This window comes from Siniperca chuatsi, linkage group LG11 (assembly GCF_020085105.1).
Source record: "Siniperca chuatsi isolate FFG_IHB_CAS linkage group LG11, ASM2008510v1, whole genome shotgun sequence".
Classification (NCBI taxonomy): domain Eukaryota; kingdom Metazoa; phylum Chordata; class Actinopteri; order Centrarchiformes; family Sinipercidae; genus Siniperca; species Siniperca chuatsi.
Window position 1 is genome coordinate 14,838,263 of NC_058052.1, and position 24,005 is coordinate 14,862,267.

Consider the following 24,005-nt stretch of genomic DNA (forward strand, 5'->3'; position numbering starts at 1 on the left):
TGTATTACAATGTTTATTATTACATATTTATTAGAAGAATAGGTGATTTTAAAAGTGAATTTTTCATCCAGTGAACTTGACCAATTAAACTGTTACAGCTATTACATTTTTTATTTGCACAGTGGTGCTTTATGTTACAGTATACATCAAGAAAATGTCACACATGCACAACACATTTAGTAATGGTGGCCCACTTTGATTAAAACAAGTCAAACACATGTTCATTACTTGAAAGAGCAAATACATTAGGGGGAAATAGAGTACATCATTTCTGTCAAGTTTTCATGTATGACTAGGGCAAAGGGTGACATTTAGATACAAGTGCTCAACAATTTAAGACAAATTAACCAGTAAAACAAAGATCAAGCATGACTGAACATATGCAAAATTAGTTATTCTAATACTTGTGAGGTTTTGTTTGTGCCAATGCAAATCTAAATTAATAAGTTAACGTGGGGGGGGGGGTCCCTCTGTGTTCTTAAGCTTAAGTTTTGTCAGTGAGGTAGGTCTATTACAAAATCCTCCAATGCCTTTGGAGCATTTCTACCATCACATTATGCCAAAAATATATTTATCTTATACCTCTGAAAAGTTTATTTTCTTTGTAAAATAATTTTTTTTAAAAGTTCTTCCCAAGCTACACTGTGGTCTTTTAACAAGAAAATGAACAGACAAATGAAGCCACATCTGGTTTCCTGAGGTGACATGTCACAAGGTTATGTTGTGTAATGAAAAGGCAAAATAGCTTCGCACACAGCGTGTACTGCAGAACAAGAGGTGCTGGCAACTGCATGACGACCAAAAAATAATAATAATCTGATACTCTGTTCACTAAAATTTGTTTAAAGCAAATTGCAAACCAACATCATATCTGTATACAACTATAAATAATACAGCATTGCCAAATACCATGCTACTAGAAATTTCATGGACCTAGTAGGTAACTTGAATGTGGATTTTTTTTTAATACCGTATTTACATTGTTGAAAACAGACAGGTAAATTTACCTTTTAAAAAGCATTATGGATTTGAGCTTTAAATCGCAAAGGTTATAATACAACCTTTGAGATGGTAGGTGTGAGTGCCGCATGTAACAAGTGAGACGGGTGTTAGGACTTTTTGTTGAAATCTTCAGAAATGCTGTTTTAGAATGTTACATTAAGCAGTTTTTTTTTAATTAAATGTGCTGTTTGAGGCACTGAACTGGAAAGAAACTTGTTAATCAAATACTCATTGGTCAACATCTTATCTGTACTAAGATTATATTGACAAAAGTATAAAAATAATAAAACTGTGAAAAGATGTACTAAGGTTTTTTGGCTTCAAACACAAAATAATTTGTACAGCATGCCAAAATATCTCAAATGTAACTTTTAGAGATAAAAAAAAAATGTTTTAGAGATTAAAAAAATAACATTTTCTGCTACTGGAACCAGACCAAGATCATTAACTTCACATCCCTGCTTGCAAGGTCTAAGGAGTAAAGTGGAGTACCTGAATAAGGAGTGGTAAGTGTTTCATCCCTGAGGGTTTCGCTCCCTGTTTCACTTGGCATAGCAGTAAGGAACTGACACAGTACAAAGCATTTTTCTCTCAGAGTAATAAAATCTAACAAGCAGAAGCAAACCAAATTACAACTCCACAATATTTCACAAGCACACAAACATGGATGTGTTAACTCATCTGCAATGTTCATATACTGTACATTAGTGATACAAATAATCTGGCAATTATAAACTACTGTATGGGGGATTTTATCATACATCTTCAGTGAACCATTAACCAGACTTTACTGGTTTAGCGATATTTCAGGTTCACAGTTACTCTACTTGATACATTGTTGACTTGACAGTAAACACACCAACACTCCAGTGTTTTCAATAAAATATCCTCAAAAGATAAACTTCACCATATACAACTAACTTCCCACTGATGCATATGATTTAGTCCAATCATGCAAAATATAACCAGTGTCATTCTTCCTTTATACATTGTAAATGTTAAATCAAATATACAATTTTTTTTTTTTTTTTTTTTTTTTTTTTAATCGACAGGGGTACTCTTTAGTCATTTGAAGAGCCACACCATTTGCAGTTATATAAAGACTTTTGTCCTCATACATTATATTTACCAAGCAAAAGACACCCAACTTACATCAGAATAAAGTAGGACAATCTTAAGTGTTATCCCTTCACATCATGTAAGACAGTTAAATATACCTTTTACGCATTATCTACTTATGTCTATAAACACTTACATGAGTAACTTTGTTTTGTTAAAGCCATTTACATTCATGGTTACTTAAGTAATGATAAAACCATTAATTAATTAATAAATATTGCATAAACAAAATAACTCCAAAACATATCATTAGCTTGAGTTGGTATGTAAGGGGAGGTAACCTCCTCCCCATCTTTAGCAACAGGTTTCTCCAAAGCAGGAGATAATCAAAAATGCTTTTGTCACAACTGTCCAAACAACGAGCCCCCAAAACCGGTCCATCCACACCCCAAAAATAAAAAAGAATTGAGATAAACATTAAAGAGATCAGGGTGCAATTAATGACAAGAATACACAGAAATATTAACATATGGTTGAACTTTGACCGATTTTCTTTTATTTTTTTCGATTTTATACCAACTTTATGACAGCTCTTTCTGTAAGCTTTTACTCAAAGAATTTTACAATAAACTGTGCTGTGTACATGAGAAATACTAAAACATAAAACAGTAGTGGGCTTTCCAGAGGAGGTAGTCGACCATTAGATTTGCTACAATAGACAATGAGGAAAGCAAAAAATGTATTACCTGTCAATTAACTCAAAGCACTTGTATATCTTTAATATATTAATTAGAATGCATTAAACATTTTCTCTGAATGAGAAAATAATGTGAGACTTTTAAGTAATGCTGGATGATTGTCAATGCAAGAATAATTTAATTAACGACAGCAAATCAGCGACTAGATTTTATTTTTTCAACCAAAGTAAAGTTATTCGGACATTTTGTGCATATGTGTAAGAATTATATGAGTGGGTTTAAAGTGGTTAATCTGTTATAAATAATGATTTACCTTAAAGTGAGAGGAAATGCCAAAAAAAAAAAAGAAATCAATCAGCTAAATACTTCCATTTAGAGCAAGAAGTTGCAGAAAATGAAAATCCCAACAAGATAGTCAGTAATAGTCTTTTTTAAAAGACAGTAAGTTTACTGTCTAACAAAGTTTGTAACTATTGTTACAGTGCTATTAACAGACAAGTCCCTGAACTATATTTTACTGCTGACTCTTACTCAAAAATGTTTACACTCAATTTTATGTAATATGACTGCAAATATAATATCCAAGTAAAATGCTTGCAGTTAAGAAATAATTTCTTTAAATCAAAACATCCACATTTATCTAAGCAACATTGCGTACATCTAAAAAGGATGCAAGATTTGCAAAAAATAATTACCAAGATTTGCTAGAGCTGTGTATTAACCTGATAAAAGAATAATGGGTCATGATCCCATATTCTGGAATGTCCTGAGGTATAAGTGATAATGCACAATGAGGTGTCCTGATAAGCAAAATAATGGACAAACATGGAGTTCCCTCTGCAGAGTCCACCAGGCAAAAATTCAATGAAAATGGCATGTATTGGCAGCAGGGGACAGGCTTTCTTTAAAAAGGTTTTTAACCTTAACAAATTGTAACAGCACCATGACCCAACTTTCAGTATGTAGTATTCATGTTAAGGAAATGGCATCAACCCGAGCTGTGGTATAGCCACTTAACACAGAAATATCTCAAGGAAATGGCAAAAGGAAAGGGAAATGTCAACCCACACTCTTGCGTGCTTGGCTTCAAGATGAGAATCCCCCCGCCCCCAGACAAACAATGAAAAAAATAATAATTTCTAGTCCATAAAGCTTAGTTTTGGATGCAGCAATGAACTGCAAACTATGATCCAGACAGTTGCAAAAAATAATCACATTAAGTCTCGGCTGGTTGGTAACTGCACAATAACCAATAAAGGTTAATCAAATTTAAGTGGACTCTTAAATGCAATGCAGCCTGAGATAATATTATATATTCAATAATCCAAGCTATTTCCTCTCCACAGGGATGAGAAATGTATTTTTCATTGAAATTTTGCCTTAGTAACTGGAGAAATAGGTGGGTGTGGATTGAGGCATGATTGTAATAGTAACTAACAAGTTAGCTAACTTGGCTGCCTAGCAAGGTAGCACAGTCAGCCAGTATTTCAGGCTCCATCTGCTAATATTGCTTGATAAAAGTTCTGGGTTGTTTTTTTTTTTTTTTAAATAAAGACGTGATATTAGCTAAGAGCTTCTAAAAATGACAATACTGCACCTAGATCTTATTTTTTATAAGAGTATCATCCTCACAAACCAGGTGGGTGTTCTTAATTGACCTGAAGAGACAATTCTTTATCATGAGCCATGGGAAAGCAAGGTAGGGTGTGTGTGTGTGTGTGTGTGTGTGTGTGTGTGTGTGTGTGTAATACATTCTGCATATGTACGGAAATACTAACCATGTTTTTGCATTATTTTGATAATCAAAAGAAAGAGAAAAAAAAAAACTTCATTTCTCTTGTCATGTTTCTCGTGTAGAGAAAGACATCCCAGAGATAATACCTGAAATCTGAAAAAGACGAGCCCTAAATTACATAGAATTGAAATGCTCTGAAGGCTTTCACTGACAATGAAATGCTACTAATAACAAGTTATGGTAGGTTGTGAAGACATCTGAGAGTAGGACACACATACTTGTCAGTAAGAAATCCTCAAAGGGGTATTTGGGTATGCTATCCTTCCCTGTTAGAGGTGACTTATATGAGACAATGTTTTAGTTGTGCATATCTGTAACTGAGGTATATGATGTGTGTACAGTAATCCCTTACCTGATAGACATTTTCTTGACTGACAAGTACTGCATCCCAATCTGAATTTATCCTGAGTGCAGTGAAGGCAATGAAGAAAAAACTAATACCATTCATACAGCACAGCAAAACAAAGAAAAAAATATAGGTGTCAAAAACATGGCATGCTTGTGAAGATAAGCGTAATTTGGATTAAAAAGGAACGTGAAATTTATACAACAGACTAGAACAATAAATAAATATTTTTGGAGAATAGTGTTTGGAATTAATAAATATTTTGAATATAATAGTGTTCGGGCAGACTGGTTTTGTTTTTACATCTCCAGTGTCCATTTCAGTCATAGAAGTGCATTTGCAAAACAGTGACAGAGACTTTCACTGTCATCCATAAACATTACAATAATGGATGCTTAATATGCTTTCACCTATACACGCACACAAACACAGGAGAATTAACTATATATTCACGTTGAACATGTGACTAAATGCTCTGAACAGTACTGAGAGAGGACACTGAGGGGCGCCACTTCCTTAGATATGATTCAATTTGGCTCTGTGTAAATAATACATTTATATGTATAGTGAAGAAAAGTGAGGGGCAAAATTAAATAAGTTAATAATAAATATGGGTATTTCAAGTTAAATGTTTTATGGAAAAACAAGTCTGCTACTACCACTGTCTGGCAAATGCAACATCAGTCTGGTTAAAAAGTACATCAATATTAGTACTTTATGGTTTTATCACTCATTTCATGAGAGGCTTCCATCGTGGAAATCATTCCCATTTTCTTCAGATGCACTCTCTTTTCTCAGAAACAATGTGTTGGGGGTTTTGGAGTTCTTTCCTTTCGGGGGATCGTGAAACACCCTGTTCCTCTACCTGACTCATCAGCTTCAGTTTCTTTTTGGGTGGAGGTTTCAAGGTCCCCAGTCGCTCTTTAACTTTGTATTCCAGGGTGCTGTGTGGAATGCCATAGATCGTTTGGGCTTTAGACACACTCATTTTCCCACCCATCACCACTACAATAGCCTCTTCGAGCAGTTCAGTGTTGTACTGTCGATATCGCCCGCGTTTCTTCCTTGGCTGCTTGTTACCTAGGTCTGACTCTGAATCCAGAGGATAGTTTCCCCCCAAGGCCTGGCGGTCAGTGTCGTAAGGCCAGTATTCCTTCACCGAACCTGAGCTACTAAAGCCTCCGCTGCTCTTTTTCTGGATCTGCCTGGGTAGAATGGAACGAAGCGTTTTTCCCATACCGTTCTCACGAAGTGAACCTGAATTCTCGGTGGAGAGGGAATCCCAAGACGGGTCTGTTCCTGTGGCCAAAACTCGCACCTTGGGAATCTTGAGGTCAAAAGATGATGAATGAGAAAGGGAGAGGCTGTGGTCTCTGCAGACCTCCTGGAGGTTTCCTTTCTCACAGGCAAGTGACTTTGTCAAAAGTCCAGCAGCTTCTAACAACCTGGGTATGTCTTTAAGACGCTCGCAAGCCTCAGAGTTGGTTTTGAGTTTGAGGAGGGCCCCACAATGAGTTTTGGAGTTCCATGAAGCAGATCCATTTCTGAAAAGGTCAGTGGGTCTGGAGCTGTGGTTATGGCTGAGAGGTGACTCTGGGTCGCTCTCCAGATCTGCCTCCTCTTTGATGTGCAGCGAGTATGCAAGAGATGAGGAAGGCTTATAACAGGTGGAGTGGCCGATATTCTCCCTCCTACTCCCATCCTGTAGGCTCCTCATAAACAGCCCGACTTGTCCGTCCGCTCTCAACGATCGCCTGATTGGATGGAAGGAAATTGGGTGTAAGCAGAGCTTGCACAGTGCCTTTTTTCTGTTTTCTAAAGGAGGATGGGTTGGGGAGGGGAGGATGTTGGCCACTCCTTTATTATATGACCTTGCTTTGGTAACATCACTATATTTTAGAATAACTAACTGTGTGGTAGTGTGTGTGACTTAAGAACAAAAAAGGCTCAAGTTTGACAATTTTTTATTTGCTTGCTGTGATGATTTTTTACAAAATTTGCATCAACATAAAAAATAAGAAACAAAACGAAAATAAAGGAAAAAAGAAACAATGAAAATAAAAGCAAAGAAAAAGCCATTTATTGAAGTGCATAAAAGGTCTTCCTGTGGCTCAAAAAGCTTAGCTTAGAAGGAGGGATTATTTGTTATTGCAGTAAGGCAGCTTGGCATGTAGCTGTTAAGCAGGGCACAATAACTATGCCATACAAAATGACTAATGCAAATAAAGTTCTGGACATTTTGTGTGTGACGTTACCACTGAACAAGCACAGCAATAAAAGAGTAAGCCAGCAGAGGGTTGTTGTGTGTATCAAAACTGACTAGCTCAGGTGTGATCCATAAAAGGAAAAAGATTTGCACAATTCATCTGCAACAAAAATCTTATTTGGTAGTTAAAGAATTATTTACTTAAAAAGGGATAGTGGGGTTTTTTCCAAATGCAAAGTTATGAGTTAATTGAGAGTTGTCATTGTATGGACGTTGCTTGGGGGTCAAATGGGCCGATTCTAAGCCAATATCCCTGCATTAATATCTTTAAACAAAAAATGTTTAAATGTAGATAGTTTTCATATAGATAATAGCCATTTTTATCAAACTGAGGACGGTGTGCATTCTGTATATTATATTCAAAGATGAAAATCAGAAGCAGCTTTATTCTGCTAGGAATGATCATCGCTTTTAGATCCCATCAGCTCTCAAAGCAGCAGAAAAGGAGAATGCAAAGCCACTGGTGCTCAATTAATCCAAATAAAACTATTATACACAAAACAGAACTATAATAAAATCATATTTAGATAAAGATATTGTCTCAAATGTTTAATTCAATTAAGAATGAAATAAAATGGTAATATGTCTATGAAGCATGTATGATGTGAAAACTACTCGTGTTACATTTTGATATTAAAACAACTGAATGCAATCATTCCGTGGGTGAGAAAAATGGCGTGCAAATAAATGAATTAATTTAAACATCTCTACTACATTACTTCATCACTGAGAATCTCTTGAGTCTCTTAGGATTCTGTTATAATAAAAAAGTATGTCTAGTCTCTAGTGTATTTGTGCAGGGCCTCAGTCCTCAAGGAGCAGTTTCTCATTGTTTTATTTATCCCGTAATCTGTTCAGTGGTCTATGGTGGTATTTTTTGACAAAAGGTGTTGCAAGATGCAAGAATAATACCAAGTCCTGTAGTAAATCATCATAATCATCAGGCCAGCCGATGCCTTGACAAACAATAATGAACAGAAAGCAAAAACCAGGCCGAGCTAACAGAATCCTTTTAAGCCACAAAACCTCACAAACTAACAAGATGCTGCCTATTCAGTCCCTAGCTGGCAATACCAGTGACCTGTCAGACAAAAAAAATCCATTAACTTAAAGTCTGCTAGGTAATTTATTTTGAGTGGCAGCATGATACAAACTGCATCCACAAGGACATGCTGGAGTGAGGTTTAAAAGCAAAAATCAAGCAGCAGAAGCACATGGAAGATTTCCCACTGTTGCATTTGGTAAAACCCTTTTTCGTGTTTCTTTGTGGCAGGAAATATTTCTGTTAGCACAACCCTGTTTGTTGCTGTTCATTTTAATCAAGCCACCAACTGGTTGAGTGATCTCCAATTTCAGGACACAAATTAAATAATGCCTGTGCATTGATGCCACTACACATAGCCCGTACAACATGTGTTAAAAAATCCAATTCACTCCGCATTCATTTTGTGGTCATCCTAAATTATAGTGTAACAAATCCTCAAAAACATTACTGCTTAAGGACTGGAGACAGAAAGAAAGGATCTTATCTTACCCTTTGAGCATGGATGTGGCTGGAGAAAGGCAGGGACTACGGACAGGCAGGCTGCTGCTATAGCGACTCTTTTTGATAGACAAGTCAAGAACTCCATCTGTTAAAAAAGGGCAGGGAAAAACTCTATTTAGAGTCAATGTTAAGTTCAGACTGGCCTATCACCAGTGCACTAGTTCAGTCCTGAGTAAGTTACTCTGTTACAGAAGTTCACACTACCTTGATCACTAGGCACAGCCAGGGGCTTCTTGATGGTGAGGTCAAGAGGAGCATCCTGGTCAGCCATGAGGAGCTTGCTGAGGACGGGGTTCTGACTGTGTGCAGGCCCAACCAGGGTGGCAGCAGGGCTGGTAGAAGGTGGAGCCCCTGAGAGCAAGGGTGGGGTCGGGAGGCTTTGGTCAGGGGGAGGTTGGGAATCTGAACAACTGTCCTGAGGGGCGCTGGTTTTTGAGGTATATTCGGCAGCAAACTGTCGGATCATTCTCTGAAGGATCTCTCGAGCCACTACTGGAATGTGTGGGTCCGAGAAATTTGGCACATCTGAAAGGAAAAAAAATTAGGTAAAAAGTGTTTAGTCTATTCATTTACTAAGCTGTAAGTGATCGTAAACATTCACAACCACATTGCATGAATATTTTTTGGCCTGCAAAACAACCCCAAAAAAAACAAAAAAACAAAACATACATGCTAAAGGCCATAAGAGCTGCAGTTGTAGCAATTTTAATTCATTCGTAGAACATTAATAAAGGCTTACTAAGCAATCTTGTCTGCAGGTTCTCTTGTACTAACACACATTAGTGTCATAACATTGCAAAATACTGATGTACTAGGCCAACTCCATCACGGAGACATCAAGACATCACCTTTTCTGCAGAGGACCGCATTGAGAAATTCCTCAGCTTGTTTCTCTAGTCTGCTGATTGCGGTCTGATCTTTAACCAGGAGAGGTTTGGGTGTATCTTCAAGCCCCTCGATGCTTAAGCCAATTAAGTGTTCCTGTCAAATGAAATGACAAAACTGTTAAGTCAGTGGTCTTCAGACTTAAACCGGAATACATATATACTGAAAAATGCATAGAAAGATTTATTTTTTTTTTTTTTATTCAGTTGACTGATTTCACCTCACTTGAAGTAATTAGGCAACAACTAATTCTGCCAGGAAACCCTGATGGATTAGAGAGTATAGGGAAGTTTAATGCACTCCTAACATTCATCCATCCATCATCTAATGCACGTCCTGGGACACTCCTAAAATTATAGCTTCAAGCCTGGATTGTAATCTTTATCACATATCCCATGCTTGTTTGCCACAGTTAGTTTGAAAGCATCAAGGCTACAAAATAAAATCATTTAATAAGAAAGCTACTTTGAGTTTTTACCCACACAACTGAATGAAATTCTGAGACACACTAAAATGTAAAGCAAGAAATAAAAGAAAAAAAGAAATCTTACCTTTACTTTGTCTCGTCTCAAACAGCAGAATAGACAATTTTCATCAAATGACCAGTCAGATACTGCTGTAGGTTCAAAGTCTATGGACACAAAACAGATGATGGGCAATGAAATACAGTTGGGTGACACAATCTTTGCTCGTTAGTTTTTCTAAACAATGTGTATTTTTAGGTGAAGGAGTCTCCGCGCATCAGCCAACTTAAAGCTCAAACCGGTGCCTCAACAAAAAGGACTGCTGAGGCAGGATCTGGAAAGATGAGATCTGGAGCACACGGTTATAGTAAGAGCTTTTAATGAGGTGCAGCAACTGACATTTCGACAAAGCATGTCTTCATCAGAGTAAGAAGGGGTAGTAGTGGTGTAAACGTTTTAAGATGCCTGTGCCTAGCTAATAGCAATTTCTCACAGGATGGACAGGTTTCTGGCCGTTGCTTACGTCTAGCCAATGCCATATCGTCATCGCATATGATATAAATATATCATAAAAATATATCAAAAATATAAATTAAAGCTCTTACTATAACTGCATGCTCCAGAACTCATCTTTCCAGAATGTGTATTTTTCCTTAGTATACAATTTCAACAATTAACATTTATTGATGAATTACAGAAGAAATCTGATGTTTGTTTGATTTAAACAAAATTGACAAAATAACATAGGAAAACATGTTCTTCCAATGCCTGACTGACCTGCATATAGTACATTTTGTTTTGTCTGCCTCTGTTTTGTCTCTTTTTGCATTATCACCAACACAACAACCATATTGTCTAGCTGCATGTAGGGTGGATCATAAAAATGTTCGTTTGAAACCTGCAGTGTCCTATATTGTTTGAATCTAATAACTCGATGATGAGACTCATTGACAAATGTATGAATGAAATGAATAAGTGGTGTTTTGATTTGTTTTAGTGAGATTGATTCAATTCAACTTAATTTTCAGCAGCCTTTGTCCCCAATTGCTATTGTAGAAAGTCTACTTAGACTTTGACAGTCTTCTCACTGTAAATGTAATGAAACCCCAAATAACGCCCACTATTATCTCACTAAAATCATGCATTGTAAAAATGTCTTCAGTACACTGTAGACTTTTACACTGGCCCCACGCGATCCGAAACACCAACTTTGTAGGAACACAAGGCATCTTCTCTTCTGCAGCCAGGGGGGCTGTCTTGTAGAGTGAATGTAGAGGGGTACCAGATGGTACAATACAGTAGCATTGTCATAATAAGCAGATAACAGATTATGCTCAAACCACAATTCATGTAATTTATACACTTGCATGATCATGGCCGCTATTATGATAATGAAAATAGTCTGAGATTCTTACCCTTAAATAATTTTAGGTCTTCTACCAGCTCTGGACTAAACAGACCTTCGAGAATGCTCTCAAATCCTGAGGAAAGACATGGAATTTTATAATATGCAGTTGTCAATGGTAATCACACAATAACAAACTGAACGTGTACATTTTGACCTAACATTTGTTAACATTTACCCCTAATTAAGGCTTGGTGCTGAAACCAACAGCAGCAGAACAGACTCAAAATGAATCACTGTTTATCACATGAAATGTCAGTCTTAGTCTTTTCCATTCATCCAGGCTTGTCTTTGCCTATTTCATCTTGACAACCCCTGTAAGCAACCATACACTTCTGTTAAAAACACATTATCAGCTTTCACCCCAGGTTTTTACTTCAACAATAAATACACACACTCCATCCTCCTGTTGCCAAGCAACCCAAGCACCTACCGAGTCGGTATTGACTGTATGTTGTAACATTAAAAAGAAACAGCCAGAAACAAGACTGGTAGGTGATGGTGTCAAAGCATCCTATACAATGTTGAAGATCGAGAATTCAACCAAAAAAAAAAATCTTCACAGTCCACTGAATGACAGTTCAGTTAAGCAACTTACAAAACGATGGCTGCAATAACAAAACATCCTAAATTACATATACAGACTAAGGATCTTGTATGCATTACTGATGAGATGGTAGTGGCATCCTACAGTCCCAGCTGGTTGAAAGATATAGTGCGTTATGCCTCACAGTGCATTAACACAATATGCAATGTATGTTTACTGCTGGAGGGTTAGTATAACCAATCCAAAACCACTACATGCATTAAATGAAGCGCTAAAGAGGTCAGAGGTAACATCTGTCAACTGAACTGGATCTTAAATGAGAGAGTGCACAATTCAAAAAGTGCTAGGTACTAAAAGGCCAAAAAGTCATGAATCAAAACATTCTGACACAAAAAACCCATATGAGATGGTTGTTAAAAAGCTATGTTAAACACATATGTATTAGTAGCATTGAAAATGTAAAAATATTTAAGCCTATATGAAAATGATTAGTTAGATAAGTTAGATTAAGTTAGATTTTCCAAATGTGTTGGAATTGAATCTACACATCATAGTAAAAGGCCTACTTACAGTATGTCTTCACAGATAACAAGTGAGAAAATTATCATCCTTTACCATCCACTCCCTTCCTTAACTCAGTCAATTCAATAAAAGCTATCATCTGTTAAAATGCCCTCGCTCTGCTTCCTTACAAATTCCCACCCACTTTTCAACAGCCAAACATGGGGGGGGGGGTGAAACACCGCCTTGCCTATAGCTGCAGCGTGAGTCTGTTTCTGGGTTAGTGCACAGGACTTCAGCTGGAGCTATCCAATCCTATTTCTGAAATTTTTCAGAGGCAGGGGGAGAAAAGTAGGTCATTCACTTTCGTTTGACAGAGCAGCACCATGACATCAAACTGCTCTTCAGGAATTCAGTTTAGGGCATTTAAAAATGTGTCCTACTGTAAACCATAACTTGGGGGCAATTATTTAACACATTCCTACTGACAGAGCATAGTGTGGTGTAGTGGTTGTTGAAAAGAACCTCTTGAACAAACCTCTTCAAACCCAAAGCCATTTTGGGACCAGCAACTTAAATTTAAAGCAAGCTCCCTACATGTGCAATGAATAAAATATTGATAGTGTGTATAGCTGTCATGCAAGCTCTATAAAATAAATGAGTGTATAAAAACAGTGAATGTCCACAATTAAAATGTATAACTGAATAAAAACACCAACATGTCACTGTATTAAGTGCCCTACACTTAACTACAGTTGCCATAAATTATGCACTTTTAGATGCAGAAATGACACCGTAATGTTCGGCTTATTTGAAGGAACATTCACCAATTAATTATGCTGAAGAGAGAATGAGGCCACCACTGAGCTGCTACTACACATACCTGATTTGATGTATAGTGATCAGCCTCCAGATACAATAATAAGCATGGAGTATGGAGGTACAAAGTGATAATGAGAAAAAGAAGAAGAAAGAGCCTAGTATTATGTGCCACCGGGCTTAACACCTAATTATATCAAAACTTAGGGAGGACTAATGAAAAGACATTCAGGACAAAGATATCAGGTTAATGAGACTGGCAATCATCATCCATTGCAAAAATTGGGAGAAAACACCTACAGGCCTAATTGCATTGACAAGATGTCATTGACCCATTTTAGAAGATCTAGTCTTTTATCCAGAATTGTTAGTGCATATTTCTCTCTTTTTTTTTAACTGTAGGACAGTCATTCATGTCAGTCATCTAGCTCTATATGAGGAGAACGATGATTCAAGACCATTTTGCTATTTCCAATCCTTATTGGCTTGTTTTTTTTTTTGTTTTTTTTTTTATTTACTCCAAATACATACTGTGGCTTGCCTCCAGGCAGAGTGAAGGCACAGCTTAATTTTCACACAGGTATGCTGAAATGAAAAATTAAATAAACATACCAAGAGTCTTTGCTTAAGTGGAAAATTATATCAATTTTGTTCTGGAGATGAGCAGCTACAAACTACAAATTATTATTCAAAATAAAAGGTTCTCCTTTTAACCATGAAATAGGGAATAATAACAATAATAATAAAAAAAAGTATGGTTATGTTTGTCTGATGTCGCTGAAATTGACATCACACCCACTCTAATTTCACTATTGGTCCATTGCTTCTGAAGACAATATATTTAAACTGTATACCTATTATCATCATCATCAACATCAATTCAAAGTTATTAGTTCACTACTTAATATGGATTGTATGGAAATGTTTAAAATCAAATCATAACTCATGACCATATGTTCTTGTTCTAAGTGCAGTATTAATAGTACAGTTCAATGCACTTTTCTTTTCATTCATACAGCAATGCAGCAATTTTTCCCATAACATTCTTGTAACTAGGGACCACCACCAAGTGTACTGAAATGTGTTTTTAATGAAGAGAAAATACTCCTCAGCAAGAATTTTTACATACCTATTCTTTAATTTGTCGGGCTTGGCTACAGGTAAACTAGCAGATAAGACTATGATTATGCACCTGAGAAACCTGTCGTACATTGATACATTTGCTACCAAGTTTCTTCCATGCAGGAAACCTGTCAACAGGAGAGAAATTCCTCTTGGCCAAGTGAGATTTTTAGACTTACTTACACTGCTTGAATTTTAACCTAAATTTAGGTTAGGTTTGACTTTGGAGACCATCAAAACTTCAGATGCTACTATACTCAAGATTAAATGACAACGTAAAATCTGATTAAATGAATTTAAGACCTTTCAATTCAGGACAATTCAGTGACTTTCGAAGCCTGGTATTTCTTAAAACTGAAGACTCTTTAAGGACCTACACTGACCTTGATGAGTACATTTGGTTCATAAAAGTGTCCATTAGGGCTGCAATGTACAATCATTTTCAGTAATAGTTAATAATAAACATTTGATCTATACATTTATGAGTGATCGTTTTGTCAATGAAAGTGGAGCCTTAAAACTACTTGGTATGACTAATAGCAAAACCAATCACACAAAGAGGAGAGAAGCAAGCAAATCTTAACTTTTGTGAAACTATGAGCAGCTATGTTTGGGATTGCAACATGATAAATAACTTAAGTTAAGCATCAGCCACAAACCTTCACATGAAACTTTCTAGGAAGTCCTTTCATGGAGCTTATGTACACTCACGCTGAGCAACAACTCAGCCTCATCTGCTTTAAGTATTAAGTATTTAGCTGAACATGATAAAGTAAAAAAAAAAAAAAAAAAAAAATGTGCGACCACTTAAGAACAGGACCAAGGATGGGGAATACAGTACATACATACAGTTCACAAAACAAGCGTCCAGTTTACTTTTTGCATTTCGCAGTTGGCACGGTTGTAGTGTGGAGAGTCCGCATGGTCACAAATTTTGCGCTACACGCAGAGGTCCACACAGGTGTCCATGTAGACTTGGGTAGATGAAATGTAAGACACGGGCCAAGCTGACGCAGAAACCATAAATTGGCCTTAAGCCTTCCTCTGACCTACATCTCTAGCCAATCAGAGACAAGAAGAGAGGAAAGAATTGGAGTGTGTGACACCTTTGCCCTTCCCATCAGCACTTAGAAAGACAAATCCCACAGATCTAGGATCAGCTTAACGTCCCTAAATCCTAACCTTAACCTATGCTGTACGTCACTGTGAACTGAACATAATGCGTATTGTTTTTGCAGTGCAAGTCCATGACACAGTGCATGTTCATAACAATGTGTTTTATTAAATAGGGAGACAAATGAAATACATAAATAATGTGATTCAAAACATGCTCATAAATTCCAGTTTTACATACATAAACATGTAACCTATTATTCCAGTGTCAATGCTTGAAGCACTATGAATGTTGATACTGTCATTGTGCTGTTAGGGAATTCAATGCCATACCTAAATTGATAGGAGGATACAACATTGAGAAAGAGGTGAAGAGGGCAGAGCCGCTGGTTCCGAAAGTACTTTAAATACCTTAATCACTGTTAGCTCACATCTCTACATGGTTCCAGAAGTATTTTCTTCACACTCTATATTTCCAGTTAGGTGATTTTTTAATGATAATCTCACAGTTATTGTTCATAACTTAACACAGAGGATTCCTCCAGATAGTTTAGCAATGCTATTGAGTAGTTGTGTGGTCTTTGTCTATAAAATGTCTCAGTTGTTTTTAATGCCTCAGAAATGTTATTCATTTCTAAGAAATCATGTATTTTTGTTATAAATGTTATAATATATAATAAATATATTCAGAGTGTTTTGTCAGGAGCAAAACATTACATCATAGTTGTGTTTATCCAAATTGATTGAAAACAAAACATGAATTGATCATTGCTCAACCTCTAATTTCATCGTGCTATTAGCAGAACAGGCAACAGAATGTGAGTGCAAATGAGTGTTTGTTACCACAGTGCTCCAGATTTTTTCCAGCAATGTTGCTGTTGATGATTCAACAAGGAAAATTTCATGGCCTGCTAAATGTCAAAAAAAAAAAAAAAAAAAAACACAAACAAAATGCCCTGTAACATTGTCTATGCTACCCATGTTGCACCTATCCACCTGCAAGTAACATTCATGAATCGGGTCAAACGTTTTCACCTGACGAACGACAAATGTTTTTCCAGCGTACTACAATTACTTTACCTTTTCTGATAATAGAAAGCCAGTATCCCTGGTAGGCAACAGGAACACAATGTGTATACATTTCAAAAACACCTGTATAAGTATGAGGGACATGAGTTCCTTCTATGTCTATTATTACTACAACCAGTCAACCAAACTTAAATTCTGAACTTACTTACTCTATGACTTACATATTAAGAAAAAAGAATGTTGATAAGATGCTAATATTTAACCTAATCATGGGACTGCAGTGCTCTTTCCATTGGATGACCCACCCTTCCCTCTGCCGCTCGAGTGCTGAGGGTGTACAGTGCTGCATCAACCCCCACTCAGCCCATCCCCCACTGTAACTACTGTACACACGCTATCTCAGAAGCAGTGACCACAAGCTCGCAGAACAGGAGCTTCCCTAAGCTCAAATGAGCGTGCAGCCAAAATAAATCTTGCTAAATCTAGCATCTTTGGCTACAGCCTTCAGAAATACTAGAGGGATCAATCATCAGTAAATTATTATCAATCAATGTTCAGATTGTGATGCTCATGAGAATGTCATTTTGTACGAAGAGGGTCACTGATATCCCTAAGCAACGCTCTATGAAGATGTAAGATGGGGCTGGGGGCTGAGGATGAGTGCAAAGATGACAAAGTTGCACAAATTAGTCGAGCTACAGTACATGACTATTTTCATCCCATCACACATCACCAAGCCTAATGCCTAACCATCTAAAAGCATTTACTGTTGCCTACTATACTATCCACAAAAAAGGAACTCACTGTAGGTCAACAGAAAAGCTTAGACATTACATGGGCATGAGGAAAGCAGTGCTTGAAATGTCATTTAGCTACTACACATTGTGATCATTACAAGCAATATAAAGTAGTTGGATCAGGGTATACAGTGGGCAATGAGGTGGCAGCTTTGAGCAAACTCTACAGCAGAAAAAAAAAAAACACTCCATGAATACTTAAAATATGATGCAAACTGACAGTCAAATGGTGTAATTCTGCACAAAGCATAACTCTGAATAACAAATATGAGACAACTGTGATTTTAAGCAAATATATGAAAAAAAGGGGTACATGCAAACACACATGTACGCCCAAGCACACACATAGACAAACACATAGTCAAAGACAGTGTTTTTCATATGAAACCATTAAAGCTGGTTGGTCATGTTTTGCAAAATGTCAACAAACCTCAGCCGGCTCTTTTTGCAAGTTAGGAAAAAGTAGGCTAAAAGCCCATCAGAGGGGGCATGCTGGAGCAGAAAATGGGCCATGCTAAAGTTTAAATTATAAACAAGAAAATCTGCCTGCTTGTTATTTGTTTGAGGAAATCCTTAAACCCATTCACCCACATGTCAAATACAAGCATGAATAACTGACATTCCAGTCATTTTCAAATGTTAGCTGGTGCTGTTCCAGTCCAAATTTTCCCAAATCCAGACAGAACACACATTTTCAGCCACACAGTTTGCATCTGGGGGCTGATGGACCATGAACACATGTATAGGCAAACATACAGACAATTGTTGCTGCTGTTCTATGGGACAATTGCCCTTGTCTCTCCCCTGCAGTTTTACTGCTCACATTAAATACACAAAGACAAAATGTCCATTTCAGCGTCAGCAGGGTGGTGGTGGCGTGCAGCCCTCTCCACCAAAAAGCCAAACAAAAGTACGTCCTTGTTGTTGTGGACAGAATATGCCATTCTGCAGCCAGCAGACTGATGTTGTTGTCATGTACTCTGCAGCTTTACAATTATAGCCCAAACACAAGGGACATTTGTCAATCATAAAAGGCAGAACTGACTAACTGAGCAGTCCTGGGTTTGGAGCTAGTGACTAGTCAGAAAGCTATTATTCTCTCTCCATTTTCTTTTCAATGATGAGCATACAGCCCACCTAGTACTGCAGCCTCTTAGCTGGAATAACTTTGTTCTGGACCAGTCCAGGCATATCTTATTATATATTATTAAAACTGATAGTCCACACTAAGAATACTACGTAAAATAGGTGGTGCCAGGTGCCAACAATCATGTGAAGTTATAACCCTACTATTACAACAAAGAATGTGATGTTCATTCAAATATAATGCCTAAAACATCATATATAATTCTGAACCTAAACCTTGGTTAAAATGGTCAATGACTGACAGTCACAAACAGTAGAGAGCTTTATCTGGTCTATTTAAATTGTTTTGCTGCACTTGCTCTTTCTAATTATAAAGTCAGCATCTAACCTGCCCTAAATAAGACAACAGTAGGGCTGCACAATTAATTGAAATATTATTAAAATTGCAATATGGTAAGTGCAATATCAAAATCACAGAAGCTGCAATTTTTTGATAAAAAGTTAAATTAAAAGACAAAACAGCATTATAATGAAGTATTGTAGTGCTGCAGAGATGCCCTGGCCTATAAATCTTGTTCGCCAGATGTAAGAAAACATGTTTGTTTGGTAGACCCCAACAAATGTCATCATGAATTTAATAGTTTTTTGAGTGAAAATGAAAATTGTGATTCAAACATGATCATTCCCACTAATCGTGAATTATATCACAATGGTAATATCTGTCAAAATAATCGCAATATGTACCATATCGTGCAGCCCTAGACAAGAGCAAACATTTTTAACATACAGCACCACAAAACTCTTAAATGACGGGAAAACTTAAGACATTACTGTCAGATTTAGTGTTACTGCTTCACATAACTACTCCTTTAACTCGTGTCAAGAATGTTGTGCACATACGTAGTACATGCCTTGTACATACATTTCAATAAGACCTACACATAGCAGCAACTTTAAGTGAGATTGATTTAATGTGACATTTTGAGATCAGCAGCGTCAGAAGTAGTGTTCTGGTTTTAAATGAGTTTGTGTCCTTCAGTTTAAAATTCTGTTATATATTCTGCCAAAAAACACGAGGAAAAACACTGCATGCATGCATGCATGCATGCATGTTTAGGCATTCAAATTGTAAAATATATTGCATAAATATCACAGAGACCCTTACTAAAAACATGGACAATATGGAAATGGTACCTGAAGCATGCTGCATTCCTTAATGAGTCAATACAGGAAATAATAAGATCATAATAATCATAATAATAATCATAATAATAATAATAATAATCATAATAATATCATCCAGAGAATGATAAAAGTGAATGTCATGTCAAAAATAACTTATGAGCTCTCTGCTCCTCATTTGCGTGATCAATCTGTGTGTGATGGTGCAGCGTGTCCACATCGGCTTGTTGCTATGTTACCGAGTCACAAGAAGAAGGTTGGCAGGCATGGATTTAAAAATGGCCTCTCTCTCTTCTTCAAGCCCTTCTGTCAAAGATGTAAATCTATTAATGTAAATGTAAGCGGTCTATCAATGTGTGTAAAACTGAATAATTAGAAGGTGAATTATAAAACGTATCAGAGAATGTCATATTGCCCATGGAGGAATGTTTTATTAATCCAGTGTTTAAGAAAAATGCCACAGACAAAAACAGAAATGTCTACAATCCTAAAGCAGCAATGTCAAATTGTTTTTGCAATTTCTTTTACTTCACTTGAAGCAGAGCAACGACATGTAAAATCCAAATACTTTGATATGTACACAACCAACACATTTAACTCTTATACAGACCAATCACTTGTAAACAAGGTTAAAGAGAGTGTAATGATTACTTTGGCTATTCCTTTTGGATGTATTTACACACCACTATTCACAAGCTGCTGTTGAAGTTCTGTACTGATAGTGTTGTTGCTATTGTAAAGTCTTACATGTAACTTTGTAACAATAAATATTAGACTTTAACTGGTTTAAAATTTAACTACCGGGACCAAATGACAGGTTATGTCTACTTGCCATCTGAGGAGTAACACTATAACATAGTAATATAGTTTACATAATGAGTGTGTTCAGCAGCAGGATATTTGTCCTAGATAGCACATATGCTGCACCACAACACAGTGAGCTGTTGTTACAACAAAATGAAGAGTTTACAGCCAAGCTAGCAGCTCTATGAGGCTGTACTTGGGCACAGTGGTGCTTTGAGCTAAATGCTAACATGCTGATGTTCACCATCTTAGTTTAGCATGTAAGCATGCTAACATTTGCTAATTAGCCAAAGTATTGGACAAATTCAAGATGAAAGAAGAGGGGATCGAAGTTATTACAATTCATCTTCTGGGGAACATGAATGTGTGTGCTAAATTTCACTGCAATCCATCCAATAATTGTCGAAATATTGAAATAAAAAGACAAGAATGTCTTGTGGTTATACTAGTGGAAATGTCAGGGGATAGAATACATCACCTGGGACCAATGAATGTCTGTACCAAATTCCCTGACAATCTATCAAGTAGGTGTTGAGATATTTCACTTAATTAATGAAAAATGTGACCTGTTGGTGATGCAAGAGGAAACGTTTGAGGATCACCAAAATCTTTCGAATATATGCTCTGGGAACCATGAATGTCTGTGCCAAATTTAGTGCAAATCTATCTATTAGATGTTGAGATATTTCAGTGAGTAACTGAAAACTTTGAACTGCCTGTGGCGCTAGAGTAAGATACCGTATATCAGTCTGGACTACAGTGGTGGACTGAATCTTCCTGCCCAAGCCTTCATTGTATGTTATGTCCTGTTTTGCTAATGATATTGCTTTAGCTTTACTATTACAAAAAGATAGTTTAGCTCCAACTCCCACCCTCCATCCCCACACAGGTATACACAATGCAACGAGCTTTAAACCCCTGAAGCCAGGAATGCCTTATTTATTATTTGTTTTAAAAGGGGCCTAGAGAGACGTTTATAAGTGTAACGTTGTCGACAATGGAAACTTCCCCAGCAGTGGGGTCTCAGCCACTTCCTCAATGCAGTAATGCGCGCCCGCAGGATTTGAGAAAAGCAAGTAAGCTAAATGTTAACTGAAAACATCCACCACAGGCATTTGTCGCCCTCCCCCATCCAAAATACAGTATCACACGGGAACGCGCATTTTAGCAAACGGGGTCTTTTGGCCGACGCAAAGCCGAGAGACACTCCCTTTAAAACAAGCACAGTGCCCTTTAAACAAACTAACGTTACGCCAGATAGCTAAAGTCTACAGTTCGGATTTACGAACAATAGAAACAGTGGGGAAACCCAAGACGGAGTGCAACATTGTCACAAATTGCAACATTTAACTAAGTGCTCAGGCTCGCTGCCGTGAGAAGGAAACAGTTGAGGACAAAAAAGTCGCTCGGAGATGCAACGAGTGAGTCCAGTAGCCTAATAGATGGTTATTTACACCGATAACGGTCACACAGACGCGAAATTCAACCGGTAAAACTGTACAGTGTGTGACTTGCATTGTCCTTACCTACACAGTGAATAAGTTTGTGTCGCCACGAGTCAAGTTCCTGCCGAAAGCCGCGCCTGTCGATTGTGCATTGCTGCCTTTTACACTGACTCGCCATTTTCTATCGTTCTTGTCTGGCGGGCACCAGCACGAGAAGAGGAAGCGCTCTGCTATGTGAACGCGCGCGCTTCTGAGTCTAGGAGGAAATCAGTCCAGAGGGAAATGCTCACAGGTTTCAGTCACACAGAGAAAACAAACCAAATAGTCTAATTTAATCAGTAAGCTAAGTAAATAAATAAAAATAATTAAAAAAAAATATATATATATATATATATATATATAGACGGCGAGATCCTCCCAGTGGCACTGGCAGCTAGTGGCTCCTTGTTTTATACAGTCTATGGTGGCAGCTAGTGGCACTCTGTGGCAGGCGACCGGCACTCGACCTCCCTCGACTCGCTGTCAACTGGGCGGTGCGTGACAGCTCAGCAGACGTAAATTTGTTTTAGGAATGTTTGTTTAGCAAGAACGTTCTACTTTCGTTTTACAATATTAAAAAACAAAGCATCTGTTTTATTATTCTTAAAAAATATTTTTAAAACATGTAGGCTACTTAATACATATAACATAAAAATATGACAAAAATTACGTTACACATTTTTATTTACAAACTTTGTTTTTCACTGTTTTGTGTTTGTTTTTCACTTCTTAACATCTAAGCAGCAGCAGAGTGACAATGGACACTGACATAGTTAAGTGGTATAAAATATCTAATAAAAAATACACCTTGTGAAAATATTAATATTTGCCACTAGCTGCCACAGTCTTTTTTCCTAAACTTTGCTACCCTCTGGCAGTATACTGCCAGAGGGTAGCAGTGGCAGTGGCAGTGATAGTGGCACCCTGTGACAAATATTAAGATAGTTTCACAACTTAATTTTTTATTAAATATTTTAATATTATTTTAACACAAAACAGTAAAAACAAAGTTTTGTAAATAAAAATTTGGGATTTGTTGGGTCTCCGTAAATAATATAAAGAGTACGGTCAAGGCTGGATTACCAACCAGGCAAAGCGGGCAACTGCCCTGGGGCCCTGCCCACACCCTCAGGGGCCCCAAAGGCCCCAGGTTTATTATGTGGCAAACAGTGTACTAATTTTATTGATTGACTAACATAAACTGAAATAGTTAGGCCTCAAGGCAGATTCTGCATTTTTAACCAATGCTTTCAGCATGCCTGTAGAGATGGCAATGTTGGTCCACCACTTTTGTCCAGACTGAAATATCTCAACAACTACTTAATGGATTGCCATTAAATGTTTTACAGACATTCATGGTCCCCAGATGATGAAGCCTACTGACTTTGGTGAGCCACTGATTTGTCCTCTAGTGCCACCATGAGGTTGACACTTTTGTTTTTTAAATATCTTTAAACTATTGAATGGATTGCTGTGAAATTTGACACACACATTCATGTCCCCTTTTAGGATTAATTGTTATCACTTTGATCCCCTGGCTGTTTTCATCTAGCACCATCATCTGGTCAGAATTTCATTTTGTCCAAAACTTGAGTTTAAGGCCTAAATAGCTGCAAAAATAATGGCATTCCCAACAGCCTCAGCTGCATTTTTGTTAAGTGCTCATTAGCAAAGGTTAGCATGCTAACATGCTAAACTAAGATGGTGAACACGAGGGGCCTTGTGTCAACTTTTCATACCTTTAATACCAAACTTGTGTTTAATCTACTTAAAACTGAAATAAGTTTGGAAACAAGGGGGTTGAAAGGGGCCCACAGCTCATTTTTGCCCCAGGGCCCCTAGTAGGTTAATCTGGCCTGGCTTTACTGCAGTCAAAAAATGATGGCTATTAGTTAATAAATATTGCAGTAGACTAAATGCAATTGTTTGAGTATAACTTTCTATGATTTACTTGAAGTATGCCTAATTTGTGATTCGGCTGGTGCCTTAATTAGATTTTCAGGAACAGTAACAATCTATAGTAGCTTTTCAGACATCAGTAGCCTGCTCAGCCCT

At 37.2% G+C, this 24,005-nt stretch overlaps 1 protein-coding gene across 4 annotated transcripts in view; it reads right to left on the minus strand.

Annotated features, from left to right (window-relative positions):
- Window positions 1-22,238, minus strand: part of wu:fc17b08 (ligand-dependent corepressor) — a 29,069-nt gene extending 6,831 nt beyond the window's left edge. The window contains exons 1-7 of one of the 4 annotated variants that reach the window (XM_044213180.1): window positions 21,993-22,229; window positions 11,477-11,542; window positions 10,149-10,228; window positions 9,561-9,693; window positions 8,917-9,237; window positions 8,701-8,797; window positions 13-6,654 (exon numbers count right to left, since the gene is read on the minus strand). In XM_044213180.1, coding sequence (XP_044069115.1) covers window positions 5,676-6,654; window positions 8,701-8,797; window positions 8,917-9,237; window positions 9,561-9,693; window positions 10,149-10,228; window positions 11,477-11,542; window positions 21,993-22,089 — 1,773 coding nt within the window. In that variant the 5' untranslated portion in view covers window positions 22,090-22,229 and the 3' untranslated portion in view covers window positions 13-5,675. Of the gene's footprint in view, window positions 1-12; window positions 6,655-8,700; window positions 8,798-8,916; window positions 9,238-9,560; window positions 9,694-10,148; window positions 10,229-11,476; window positions 11,543-21,992 lie in introns of those variants that run through there. The other 3 variants (XM_044213178.1, XM_044213182.1, XM_044213179.1) reach the window with 3 other exon arrangements.
- Between the last annotated feature and the right edge of the window lie 1,767 nt (window positions 22,239-24,005).